The sequence below is a fragment of the Ylistrum balloti genome, unplaced genomic scaffold, assembly GCF_031769215.1.
Source record: "Ylistrum balloti isolate Yb309-2 unplaced genomic scaffold, AGI_CSIRO_Ybal_v1 Utg369562, whole genome shotgun sequence".
Classification (NCBI taxonomy): domain Eukaryota; kingdom Metazoa; phylum Mollusca; class Bivalvia; order Pectinida; family Pectinidae; genus Ylistrum; species Ylistrum balloti.
The window spans coordinates 849,445-863,539 of record NW_026781862.1 but is presented as its reverse complement, the minus strand read 5'-3'; the positions used below and the strand labels follow the sequence as shown (position 1 = coordinate 863,539).

At 33.9% G+C, this 14,095-nt stretch overlaps 1 protein-coding gene across 1 annotated transcript; it reads right to left on the bottom strand.

Annotated features, from left to right (window-relative positions):
* Positions 1–3,337: 3,337 nt before the first annotated feature.
* On the bottom strand, positions 3,338–10,424 carry LOC132548697 (peroxisomal membrane protein 2-like). The gene is made up of 5 exons (XM_060212613.1): positions 10,241–10,424; positions 8,925–9,032; positions 6,615–6,786; positions 5,942–6,061; positions 3,338–4,527 (listed from the first exon to the last, which is right to left on the bottom strand). Exons 1-5 carry the CDS (start codon positions 10,351–10,353, stop codon positions 4,444–4,446), a joined length of 597 nt encoding a protein of 198 aa, XP_060068596.1. The 5' UTR covers positions 10,354–10,424; the 3' UTR covers positions 3,338–4,443.
* Positions 10,425–14,095: the final 3,671 nt, after the last annotated feature.

Here is a 14,095-nt window from a genome sequence, read left to right as displayed (position 1 = left end):
GGTTGGTTGGTAGGCTACAGGTTTTCCTACTTCATCACCCTTTTGTTGCTAGGTGTTGTCTCACCGAGGGACATCAGTGTCCTTTTGTTGCTAGGTGTTGTCACCGAGGGACATCAGTGTCCTTTTGTTGCTAGGTGTTGTGTCACCGAGGGACATCAGTGTCCTTTTGTTGCTAGGTGTTGTGTCACCGAGGGACATCAGTGTCCATCTTTTCTTTTAGAGTGGGGGTAGAACATCCACAGAAATTTTTATTTTAAAACAATTTGCTACTAACAAAATAAAACATTGGAAAGTACAAATTTTAAAAAACCAACAGATGTGTGTACAGTTGTAATTATTTTATTGTAAAAATTGTAAGCCAAGTACAACTTATGGATTTGATTAAACACTGATAGTATTCTGCTTGTTTAAGAAAACTGATTTATACATCATAAATATATACAACAAATGTATCTTACACTTGATATGTAATATATATAGTAAAGAAAAACTTCTGAAATCTGTGTGATGTAACTCTCATTTAGAGAGTGTATACATGAAATATGCTATATAACTTCATACAATTCAATTCATGTCAGTTCCTTCATAAAATCCTTTCTTGTAGAATTAGCATGGAGCAGACAGCCAATATCATTGCTCATGCAGCTTAACAAAACCAGCCATCCCTTGTTTAAAAAATCATGGAAGACGACAACATTAAAATGTTTGCTGTATCAAATGAATTATCACTGGGAACTTATCATATATTAGCTACAATAAACACAGCCAGACACACCAGGTATGTTAATTTAGTTACTGACATAAGTGACATAGCTATAAGCTAAACATACGAGATACTGTACGATTTAATGCACTATGGTGCAAAGTTAGTCTACGAAATTTAGCCTTTCCTATTGGCAAATGTGAAACGGGCAAAAACTGCATCATTTTCATTTCACAGTGAAAATTTACAAGTATAGATTTCCATTACCCAAACGAGGCACATTGTATATAGTACATGTTAGTCCAATACCTGGGTAATTGCATAGCCCAAACATTTATCATAATCATCAAATACATAAATCTGAAACATACAGTCAACATCAACATTAATATATACTGTATACTCTGGTATCATTGAATGTGATCATAAATTAATATTTCATCTATCAACTGATTGATACGCAAACAAGAAAATGTTTATTAAAAAAAAAAAAATACTAAAGGGAGATAACTTTAGATAACACTGTCAATCACACAGTGAATTGGACAAGAGATATAGTTTTACTACTTGATTTCTGTTTTATTGGTTTTCTCTAAAAATAACATGCGATAAGCTGCTGTAACAAATATAAGGGAGATAACTCTATTCTGTCTGACCAACCATTACAGAGCTTTTCTCGGGCACCTGCTCTCTTATATATCAAAACATTCCAATAGTGTAAAAGTATACTGATATATATCTTTTGAATTTATTATTATATAATACCACTATAAATGCTGTATATGATATAGGAATACATTAGATTTTAAAATGAAAAAATGGGGCAAAACCACAACTGGCCAGGTTGCGGGATGAGTGCAATGATGTATATCCTGCTCAAAAAAAACGTTTCAGCTAATAAGTGGCTATTGCGCTCAAAACAACATCTCAACCAATGAGAGGCAAAGGCTGCCATCTTGGATTTTCCATGCCAGACAGTTGAAAATGACTAAGTTCCAAATCCCAAAAAATCAAGAAAACACATCTGGAATGAATCCTAAATTAATAGGTGCACATCTTCAACATATATATAAACATCCCACAAAGTTCCAAGCTTCTACGTCAAAAACTCTAGGAGGATTTGATTCTACAATAATGGTACTCCTTTTCCCTGCCAAAACTGCGGAAAATAACTAAGTTCCAAATCAAAAAAAATCAAGAAAAAACATCTAGAATGAATCCCAAATTAATAGGTGCACATCTTCAACATATATATAAACATCCCACAAAGTTCCAAGCTTCTACGTCAAGAACTCTAGGAGGATTTGATTCTACAATAATGGTACTCCTTTTCCCTGCCAAAACTGCGGAAAATAACTAAGTTCCAAAGCCCGAAAAATAAAAAAAAATGACCGAAATTAATCCACAATACGAGGTGCACATCTTCAACATATATGTAAACATCCTACAAAGTTTCAAGCTTCTACGTCAAAAACTCTAGGAGGATTTGATTGGTATGCGGAAAATAACTAAGTTCCAAATCCCAAAAAATCAAGAAAAAACATCTGGAATGAATCCTAAATTAATAGGTGCATATCTTCAACATATATATATAAACATCCCACAAAGTTTCAAGCTTCTACGTCAAAAACTCTAGGAGGATTTGATTCTACAATAATGGTACTCCTTTTCCCTGCCAAAACTGCGGAAAATAACTAAGTTCCAAAGCCCGAAAAATTTTTAAAAAATGACCGAAATTAATCCACAATACGAGGTGCACATCTTCAACATATGTATAAACATCCCACAAAGTTTCAAGCTTCTACGTCAAAAACTCTAGGAGGATTTGATTCTACAATAATGGTACTCCTTTTCCCTGCTCGTCCAACATTCACCATACTATAGCCCGGATTTGCTCTATGTGCAACCCGGCCAATAAGTATACAACTAGAATATAAGCACAATTTACGACAAAAAAAAAAGTTAAGTTCTCATACTAACCAGTAGAGTGAAAATTTATAAAGTTTGAATAGTCTGAAATGAACAGAATATGGTATTTCAATAACAAAAAAAATGGTAATTCTAAAAAATAAACAAACAAAAACATGAAAAATGATGGTTCCATCCATCAACTTGTACACATTCCATCTTCACAATATTCAAAAATCAATAAACAATCATTTCATATGTAACAAATCACAATAAAATGTCTGGAGTAGATAGGAAATTCAACTCTGTGTAAGGAAACGCCAATCAAAAGCTGTAGTCAGTTACCATAGCAACCACAGCATTTCTGAAATTTCTGCTGTAAGCTGTGGTAATATCTATGATATTATATACATAGCACTGCCACAGGTTTCTGAACTGCTGGGTTCCGATACGTATCGTGGGACCATTATAATGCTTAGTGATTGTCAGTAACTCTGTCTATGATGAATTCTGTATACAATAATTACATGTTACACATTATATTTTAGATTTACCATCCTGGACCGTTAGGAAGACCTCTGTATGTACATGAAATAATCATTTCAATAATCCTGTGATTTAACTGATTTAGGAACCAGATCAATTTGACTTTTTTTTTCTTATTTATTTATTTATTTATTTATTTATTTATTTATTTATTTATTTATTTATTTATTCCCTGTAAAAGTTTCAGGTTTTATTCTCCTTTCTGTAATAAAATTACATTTTTTATAATACCAATGAAAAAAAAATCCTTTTTTAAGTATGTTGATGTGATTTTTTTTATTTGGTCAGTAACAAACATTCTGTGTATGCTACACATAAATGGTAAATACTTTATGCATCAATTAAATAATGGAATGATGAAGATAAAACAGTCAATCTTGTATTTTGCTAACATTTTCCGGCCCAACAGCAAACTCAAGGCACTGTCTTATTTTGATATATATATCTTACTTTATACTGCAATTACATATTTGTCCAAGAGTGCTAGAAATAACAACAAAATACAAAAAAAACTGAGGATAAGCTAAAAAATCATTGTTCCTATAAACAGTTACAGCCTTTAATCAATATATTATAATTACCACATTCTCCATCGAATTTCATAACAACGATCACACAATCATTTATAATCAGTTACAAACCTTGTCTCTTTACTGCATAGTAATTGTTATCCTTAACACTTTATATCATGAACTTGTAAAGTCACTGTCAGGTTAACTGGACTGTAAAAACCAAAAGGAAAAACCATGATTGCAAAAATCTTCATTCTGTTGAAATTTTTGTGTAAACATTGTTTTATCACACTCTACATATCTTATTTGAATGAAAGCAACAATTACCACTTTTTAATTTTCTCAGTTGTCCGTAAATAAGAAATATTCACTTCATGTAAATGCTATACTCTTTGGAAATACAGTGGACTCTGTCTAAACTGGACTCTGCCTAATCCAGTCATATAATTAAGTCCCAATTCCAACAATACAATAACAATGGACTCTCTACAATCTGGAACTCTCTACAAACCGGCCGAATTATTCAGTCCCAAAGGTGTCAGGTTTAGACAGATTCCACTGTAGTAGAATAAACAGTCAGGCCAAATATGTGATAGTTTGAACGCATTTTATACTTCGTTATCCCAAACTATAAAACTGCCGGTATGTAAAGAATTTTGAACTGGTATAACCATTAGATAAAGGACAACAGTTGTTTTGGTCTCCAGCTAACCCAACTCTGATTTACTTGCCCCAAATTCAGGTTACTTGACGAAATGGTTGTCATAGTTTCTGCTATGATTGTGCCATCTGTCTTCTTTTGGTGGCAAGGAAGATGGTCCATACTAGAGCAACGGCATTGCCAAACAACACTCGATACTGTAACAAAATATATACTATATAAACACCAGACCAAGGACATTACGTAACTTATATAACTTAGATATGAACAGACATCAGACAAGAAAAGCTCTAGTGTTAGTTCACAGATTTTTGAGTCAAGATCTGACAGGCATGCCCACAAAAGAAGGTTTTTTTGGTAGACCCGGTAATCTTAAACTTGTAACACACATTTTAAAAGGAATTTTATCATTAAGATATATGAAATTGCTGCTTTGAATTCAAAATAAATAAAAAATCAGACAGCAGCTAGATAAAGAAATTTTGATTCTGTAACTTGACAAATATATGCCCATATATGTGTATACTGACAAATATAAGACCATATAAGGGTAAACTGACAAATATAAGACCATATAAGGATAAAATGACAAATATAAGACGATATAAGTGTAAACTAACAAATATAAGACCATATAAGTGTAAACTAACAAATATAAGACCATATAAGGGTAAAATGACAAATATAAGACCATATAAGGGTAAACTAACAAATATAAGACCATATAAGGGTAAAATGACAAATATAAGACCATATAAGGGTAAACTAACAAATATAAGGGTAAAATGACAAATATAAGACCATATAAGGGTAAAATGACAAATATAAGACTATATAAGGGTAAAATGACAAATATAAGACGATATAAGACGATATAAGTGTAAACTAACAAATATAAGACCATATAAGTGTAAACTAACAAATATAAGACCATATAAGGGTAAAATGACAAATATAAGACCATATAAGGGTAAACTAACAAATATAAGACCATATAAGGGTAAAATGACAAATATAAGACCATATAAGGGTAAAATGACAAATATTAGACCATATAAGTGTAAACTAACAAATATAAGACTATATAAGGGTAAAATGACAAATATAAGACCATATAAGGATAAAATGACAAATATAAGACGATATAAGTATAAACTAACAAATATAAGACCATATAACTGTAAACTAACAAATATAAGACCATATAAGGGTAAAATGACAAATATAAGACCATATAAGGGTAAACTAACAAATATAAGACCATATAAGGGTAAAATGACAAATATAAGACCATATAAGGGTAAAATGACAAATATAAGACTATATAATAAACTATATAAGGGTAAACTAACATATAAGGGTAAAATGACAAATATAAGACCATATAAGGGTAAACTAACAAATATAAGACCATATAATGGTAAAATGACAAATATAAGACCATATAAGGGTAAAATGACAAATATAAGGGTAAAATGACAAATATAAGATAAATATAAGGCCATATAAGGGTAAAATGACAAATATAAGACCATATAAGGGTAAAATGACAAATATAAGACTATATAAGGGTAAAATGACAAATATAAGACGATATAAGTGTATACTGACTTTCTGAGGTATATAATTAATGTTGACGAATTGGAATATGGTCCACACCCTCCAGTTCATTATCAATACAGTCAGGAATGTTTCTTTAATCTTCTTAACTGCTTCTGCATGTCCATGCCCCTGGTACAAAATATATATATATGTAGGTATTAACATGATTTCTTTCAATACATCTGTACATGAAATTCCTAGACAAGAGGCCCATAAGGCCCTTATCACTCACCTGGCTTTGTTTAGTTGAAATTGTATTACATAAAAAAAATAAGGAATTCTGAAGTTTTATATCTACTTTCCCATTGGCCCGATTCCCTTTGCCCCTGGGGGTCAGCTGAACAATTATTACAAAAGTCTCCTTCACCCATACATGTTTAAGACTATACTGGGACAGAATCCTGCCATTTCAACAGAAAGATGTCAAATAATTCGTTCTATTGCCAGTTGCCTATGACTCATAGTGTCAGATAGGCTAAAAATATTAATCACAAGCAGTAAAAGAGATCTGCTTGGTTCTACTATCAATATTTGTCCCATATCCTTTAATACTTTTCATGGTGCCATTGAAGATGCAACAATTTTCACCACAGTTCACTTTATCATACTACACCAGTCATTTACAGTCAAGGGGAGGACTTATTACAAGACAAATAGTATTAGTCACTTCACACGATCTTACCTCTAGGATGGGTACAATGTAGAGGAAGAGCAGAAGGAAAGGTGGAGCACATATCAGACGATCCATTATCACTCTCTTGATACCATCTAACATAGCCGCATCTTTCTTTTTTGGCATTATTTTGTCAAGCATCTCGTAGAACTTGTGAATAAGGGGTCCACTGATAAAAAATCTACAAACCAGACAATCATCTGTACTTCTGTCCAGGACATGGTTTATATAACACTTTAGGCTTACAAGCACAAGTATTCTCCAATAGCATGTTATAGAAGTTCTTATAACACAACCAGTAGGAGATTTGAGTGAGGTTTAGATGACTACATGCTCACCTTCATCAGACAAATGACCAGTGTGAAGTGTACTGGCATAGACAAACGCTGTGTATAACTTGGTAAGGAAAACTATAATTCTATGTAAACTAAGGTCGAAAATAGTGTGGCGAGATGGTAAACAGGTTACAGATCAAAAAATATGCTCAATATGTACTGTAGTCAATCAGGCTATGCTTAACATTTGGTCATAGATGTGCAAGAATCTGTGCCCCACCCCCCTCATCTCTGTTTACTACTGGCCCGTTGCAGCGTATCCACATGGTCTCCTTAACCATCCGCATGAAAAGGTTGTTTTCCTTCTCAACTATTTCAGAATTCTTCCAGTCAATGACATGATTTTTCTGTGTGGAATGATATGTGAGTGCTGATTTATTGATCTGGGACTGAGAACGTTTTCCCTCTGATCAAATATTTTTTTGCCTTCTTGGGATTCTGCATCTTTCCAATGTTTATTGAGTTGGATTCTGAATCTCCTGCCCGAATCTCCGATATATAGTGCATTGTAATTCTTGCATCTGATTTTGTATAGGCATTCTGCAATGTACTCTTTGGATGGACTAGGACATTTCGGAGTGTCTTGTGAGGTTTTATGGCTATGGAAATATCTTAATTCTCTAAACGGTTTCTTACAATCCTTTGATGTAAGGTATGACTTCTTGTCCCTTCAATTTGTTCTTTTCTTTGTTGATTCATCTCTAAGTCTTCTTGCTTTCATCAAAAAGTTAACTTTCTAGATTGCCCAATCAGGGTATCCACATGTTTTCATGGCACTGTGGATGTGATTTTGTTCTTGCTTCTTGTCCTGTTCTCCTGTGACAAACATTTCACATCTGTTGAGCAAAGTTTGCCCAACTTCTGGTGTAAGGGGTGGTGTGATCGGAAGTTGAGGTATAGGTCTGTGTGATTCTTTTTCCTATAGACCAATATTTTAATATCACGGTCATCTTTCTTTACTAGGAGGGTGTCAAGGGATGGCATAGTGACATCAATTTCTTCCTCACAAGTGAATCTGCTGCTGTGGTATGTACTGTTATGACCTGTTTATGACTATTTCAAAAATGAGTAATTTGGCCACAATCGTAGACACTGAGCTGCCCATGACTGTGCCAAACCGTTCCTGGTAACTGGTATCTCAGAAGGCGAAGTATACTTATTTTAATGTTGTTGTAAGCACAAATTTTTGTAAACTCATGATGTCTTGAATATGGAGATTAATGTTATTTCACCATGACTGGCCTTGCTCCTGTTTCCTTTTTGTGCTTCATATGTGTGCTCATATTCCGCAGAGTATCAATTGATAACCACTCAATTAGCATAGTGGCGAGTAGTGTTTTCTTGCTTCTCAATGCTACAAAGTCTAGCTGATTCGACTTAAGTACATTGTTACTATCCTGTGTAACTTTACTATTATTTTTTCTATAATTTTGTCACACTAAACATATCTTCAACCTCAGTGTAAATAGGATTATAGTACAGCTGAAACAGTTGGTCAATTCCTTACCATCTCCTATATACTACATGTCAGTTCCAGTACACTTCACACTGGTCATTTATCTGGCGAATGTGACTATGTAGTTATGGAAATGTCGCACTCCAATCATCTACTGGCTGTGTCATAAGAAGTTCTATTCTACTAAAATTACCAACTTGAAGATAATAATCTGAAAAATAATGTGTAAAGTAAATCCACACTAACAATCTAATCAGGGACAGCTTGGTGATGATACAACACAATTATTTACATTTTTAGTGCAGATAATATTTTATTTGGACCATTTTTCTTAAATCTATACCCTTTAAGATGATTTGTCAGAAGTTACATCTAATTCTTAATGAAAAAAAAAAGTTGATTAAGTCAGTCTTCGAGCAGACATTTAATTAAAACTTCTATGCAGGAACTATTACTGTATATGAAGGTTGACCAGTGATTGCTGATGTCTGCTGACTGTTTTATAAGAGGTATTTACATGATACTCACCCAAACGCCCCATATGCAAAGACACTGCGCCATACAACTTTGCCTCCATTGCCTTGGTTTGGTACAATTAATTGTGACAGGAAGTTCCCCAGGGCAGTAATAGTGCCACTGTAAAAAACAATAGATCCCACAGGAATATTGGCATCCATCATTAATTTGGTCTCAATTATTTCTTTATAATTTTGATTTTTTCCCCCTTCTTCACAAATATATCAATAAGAAATGTATCAAATATGGCTTAGATATAAATATTTACACATATTTCTTAACAATTTGCTTCATAGAAATGAGATAGAACATAAAGCAATATTGCATATTAGCAGTATGTGTGTTATTGTTGATAATGTAAGGTATCCATATAGATGTCAGCATGTGCAGCGTTATGTCACGTAAATAACCTTTTACTATTCTTATATCTGCACACCTAGTTTTTTGTGTAACTTATTTCACCTTTCATCATTGTTATATAATAAATACTTGTTGCATTGTGTCACACTTCTATGTAATTACTTTATTTTCACTGTACAAAATGTAATCCTTCCAAATCTTGGTTAGCAAATATATAGGAATATCAGTGATATGCAGAAAGTTTATAGTCACTATATGTGCACTGACCTAATATCAACTTGTACTCTTACTATTTGTGTTATTTGATTGTTATTTTGATAAGACTTCTTTTTGCACTCCCAATCCAAAAATCTTCAAACTTCAAATATTCTACTCGCCAAATATACCCACCCTTTAAATAAATCTGTATAAGATACTTGGAAACCAAAGTGGTAATGCAAAGGGATTTTTTCTGTTAATCGTACTGATAGTATCAAATTAATTCATGTGATATTGTCCATACAACATTATTCTGTCACCGTTTTGTAAGGGTTACCTCCCTTCCAAAACAACATCGGGAGTCGTCACTTCACAAGAGTAAGTCTTCGTACCATATAAACCACGTTTAAATAATTGTTTTTCCGTCTTATGTGTGTTGTTTGGGTAAATTACAGGGTAGTTTGGTCTTTTGGAGTAGTTTTGGGGTGTTTGGGGATAATTTTGTGTGTTTTGGGGTAAATCGTTCCGCCCCCAACTGCGGATAAACTTCAAGTGATATACCATAACAGTCTGGTAAACAGGAAAAGCATTCTATAGCTGTGGAATTATATGTCAATTAGATATAACAGCTGTATTTTGTGGTATGGTATGGCTGAAAACGCTGTCAAATTATAAATGCTCTCGCAGATTTTCGCGTTATTACATTGATACCCCGATGTCCCGAGGCCTTGTCTCAAACTTGCAGAGTGCTTGATAATAAGAGGGCGTACCTTGTGCAAGCTTTAGTAATAACTGGTCGTTCTTGTAGTGACTTTAAATATGCTCCCATCATCCTCTCCACAGCGCTCGGCTCCTTTTTCTTTTCATCTTTGCTAAGACTCATGATGGACGTCTGATTTCCACGCTAAGAAAATGGCGCAACAGATAAGAGAGCGTCGATCCAAAGTTTACTCTCGTTTACTCAATGGGCGCAGACATATTGAATCTCGTACAACTCTCGCGCAGAGTTGAAATACATTTATCGACTACTTTGGTGGCTGTACTAAAACTACTAAATGATATAAATGTCGTAATCCGGAAAATGTACTTTAAGTGACTTGTTTTCAATTGACGATACAAGTTTCTAGTTTCCATTGCAATAGGATCCAGGTTATATTGGTTGTAAGGTCGTTATATATCTAGAATCTAAAACGGCTACAGCACAGGACATTTTTATTTTTGGACCTGTCACGATGGTATATATGACTAGGAATACACTTACATATGCATGCTTTGGTCAAAAGGCCAATAAACTGAAACATTCGCCAAAAAGTATGGTTAATTGCTTATAGTCTTTACTTGATAAGAATATTGCAATAAAGATAGCCAAGCTGGTCAGGTGATAATTTCCAGTTGGTAGACCAGAATGGTATCACTCGCTGGCCTCCATCTCTACCTATATCATGAGCTTGAAGATGACGATTTCCCTGTTGTTAATTTTCCCTCTGTAACATTTCGGCTTTCTCAACCTGTGATGTTTACAACGACAGTCGGAGTTGATTCGATAACCAAGGGATTGTTTTTATTATCTCAAGGTTAATTAAAACTTAACGATTCTTGAGACGTGGGTCGATGACGACTAGCAGGACGTCGGAGTTGTGATAACCATAATTGTTTTCCTGTTCGATACCCTGTGGTTTTATTCTTACAGCCATTGTCTCTTTATATAGAAACGTGACATTACTGACTTACAAGGATTGACAGGATAATAAAGGTCCTTCCGGAACACCTGGTCTTATTCACCTCCTACAATGTAATTTTCACAAGGGTCTATTCCCAATGACACGATTTTTGTGCAATATGTTGACAACTGACAGAAATACGTGTATTAAAGTTAAAGAGAGTTCTATTAAGGTCGTCGAACTGATCTCTATTTATTGTACTATATCTTGGAGCGACAAAGGTTTGCATGGTGGTTGTTGTCGATGAATTAGAAGACGCTTCCACTTCAGAAATACATATTTGGTGCCTGGTCTTATAAGAAAATCGGTATGGTCACTTCGCGGCACCAATTACATTATTACATGTACGTGATCCTGTTGTCGTGAGATTTCAATTAAAGGGTTACATAACCCCCTCTCCCTCCCTCCAATTTGGTATTTCAGTACAAGGGACTTTGCAATGAGATGGGATAACACGTGTCTTCAGATCTTTTCATAGAATTTATTAACAACTTTTTAATCTTCTTCCTGGGGAGTTCAACCACATACAGCGCATTTGCGGATTTCTCGCTCCAGGTGAACGATTTTTTTTACTATAAATTATATTGCGGCATTTCAGAAAAAATATTAATATATCGTTTTATAGACAAACATTCTAAAATGTATTCCTCTGATCAGAAAATTTAACTTTTCTTCGTCACAAATACATAATCTTAAAAAAATAGATGAAAATTAGTTGTGTCATTTTTTAGTTGAAACTAACACATGAATCTCCTTCATAGTCTTACTAAAAAAATCAACAAAACGATTATTTTGACAACTTCAATGTGGAATGAAAGCAATTTTATGTGTAAATATCCATATGTATGCCTCTGACTAGTAAGTATAGTAACATTCCAACATATTGATATAACTTTGACAAACCTGAATTAAAAAGTATTTGTGTCATTTTTAGGTGAAAATCAATTGTTCTGTTCAAATGTATTTTTCAAATTCTAGATCTTACCGCAGTTTGATTTATTTTAAACCAAATCCAGGGGTGTTTTTATCATACGCCGCGTTGAATAAGATCAGATATATGATCTATATCGGATATAAATCAGATGATTTCGTCGTATATCGACTGCAGTAATTTGTGAAATCATATAGGACATAGATTCGGACAATGAGAAATTAACCCATTAACTCGTATGATAAATTATGACGTTTTTATTCATAAGGTATTGTTGACCTGAATTGAAACCCTCTGATTTTTGCAATAATCATTGAAGGTGGTTATTTTTTGTTTGTAGTTTTGAACATGGATATTTAAGCTATGATGTATTAAAATTCGAAATAAGTCCGACATGTTATGTACCTTATTATTACGGTTTAGCAGATGTGTAACCTCTATGTAGGCTACAACAGATACCTATATAACCATGGCTGCACAGGTCTCCGAGTCCAAGTCGGATAAAATCACTCATCCATGACTGATCCCATTCTACCTGTGCTCTCACGTGCCTAGGCCTCGATAGCGCTAAGGGGACGTAACCTATAGTACCCCGTAGAAATAAATATAGTTGCAAATGTTCCAAATAGCTTCAAAATCTCACCATATTTCAGTTTTTTCGTGAAAATATTGCTACATAATTTGTTATCATAAACATGAATACTTCTCGACAGGTTGGTTTTATTAGTTGTATGAATTTTTAGTGAAACTGTGTACCTCGTATGCAAATGAGTGTATACCCACACAGGCGACTTTATGGAACATACATAAGAAATATACCAAAGGGTGGATGGTGGGAGTGTGCTAGGCTCGGTTATAACCGGACCCTTGCCCGCTTAGTCTTCCGAAAAAAGGTGAATGGTGGGCTTGTCTCTAGTCCAGAAAGAAGGCTGAAAACGTCACTTAGTCCTTAAATGAGGAAAGATTACACACAGTAGAGCCAAATAGTGAATTAAAATGCACCTTACGACAGTTTCGTCCTTATTCATCTCGTCAGTAGTGTTAAGGACCTTAAATATGATGGCCAAGAGGCGACTAAGGCAAATCAAAAGTCATTGAAAGACACTGGGCGATTGTCCCTTGTGTTAAACTTCCAGTGTACATTCTTTTAGCATAAATAATAAGTTTACCAGACAAACAGGGTTTAATTTTCTTTTTTTGAAAGAAACATTGACATTTCAAACTCTACAATTAATAGGTCTAGAATCAATAACGTGACGGTAGCACAGTGGTAAGATCCCGGCTCTCAGCTGCTTAGCTTTTGAATCGAAAGCTTCTGTCGGGTTTTTTTCTTTTAATGAAGGTATTTTTTTTTATTCGAAAGGAAACATTTAAATATGAAACAATTAAATAGATTACTGTTTGAGATGTGAAATTAAGTGGTTCTCAATTATATGTATCACATATACACCCCTCCCACTCCCACCCACACCTGGCCAAATAAAAAATGGTCCACAATTTTATATAACCTATAAAAACGAACACTTAAATACATAAGTGAACCCATGAGTAAATAACCATGTGATGTTGGCATAACTGCCTTCAAATTAGCATATCAAATAGTATACAAAATAGTGAAAGTATGAGAAAACTACAATAACAAGAAAAAACATCCTTACACCATTTACACAATTTGTCTGTTCTGCTCTGAAATTACCACAATCTTACACCTTTCTGATGTCAACACTATTTGTCAAACACTTCAACATTTCACTATATAACAAATGTGACATATTAATCTGGGAACCGGGAGTAGCTTGAATGTCTTGTACACACAATGATTTCCATAGACTTTTTAATGAACACCTTTATTACAGTTTTCGGGAACTTACTGACAAATGAACCAACAGCCTACATACATTGATATTGTATCAACATAAGATGATCGATGGATTTACATCCAGCAGTGAAAAAAAAGTTTTTCAATTACAAAA

What these genes read in the sequence shown, in the direction of transcription:
- LOC132548697 (XM_060212613.1), bottom strand. Translation starts at nt 10,353, where the DNA reads ATGAGTCTTAGCAAAGATGAAAAGAAAAAGGAGCCGAGCGCTGTGGAG. An exon ending in ATTACTAAAGCTTGCACAAG is followed by an intron (nt 9,033 to 10,240) that starts GTACGCCCTCTT and finishes TGTTTTTTACAG; the next exon opens with TGGCACTATTACTGCCCTGG. An exon ending in TTTGCATATGGGGCGTTTGG is followed by an intron (nt 6,787 to 8,924) that starts GTGAGTATCATG and finishes TCTGGTTTGTAG; the next exon opens with ATTTTTTATCAGTGGACCCC.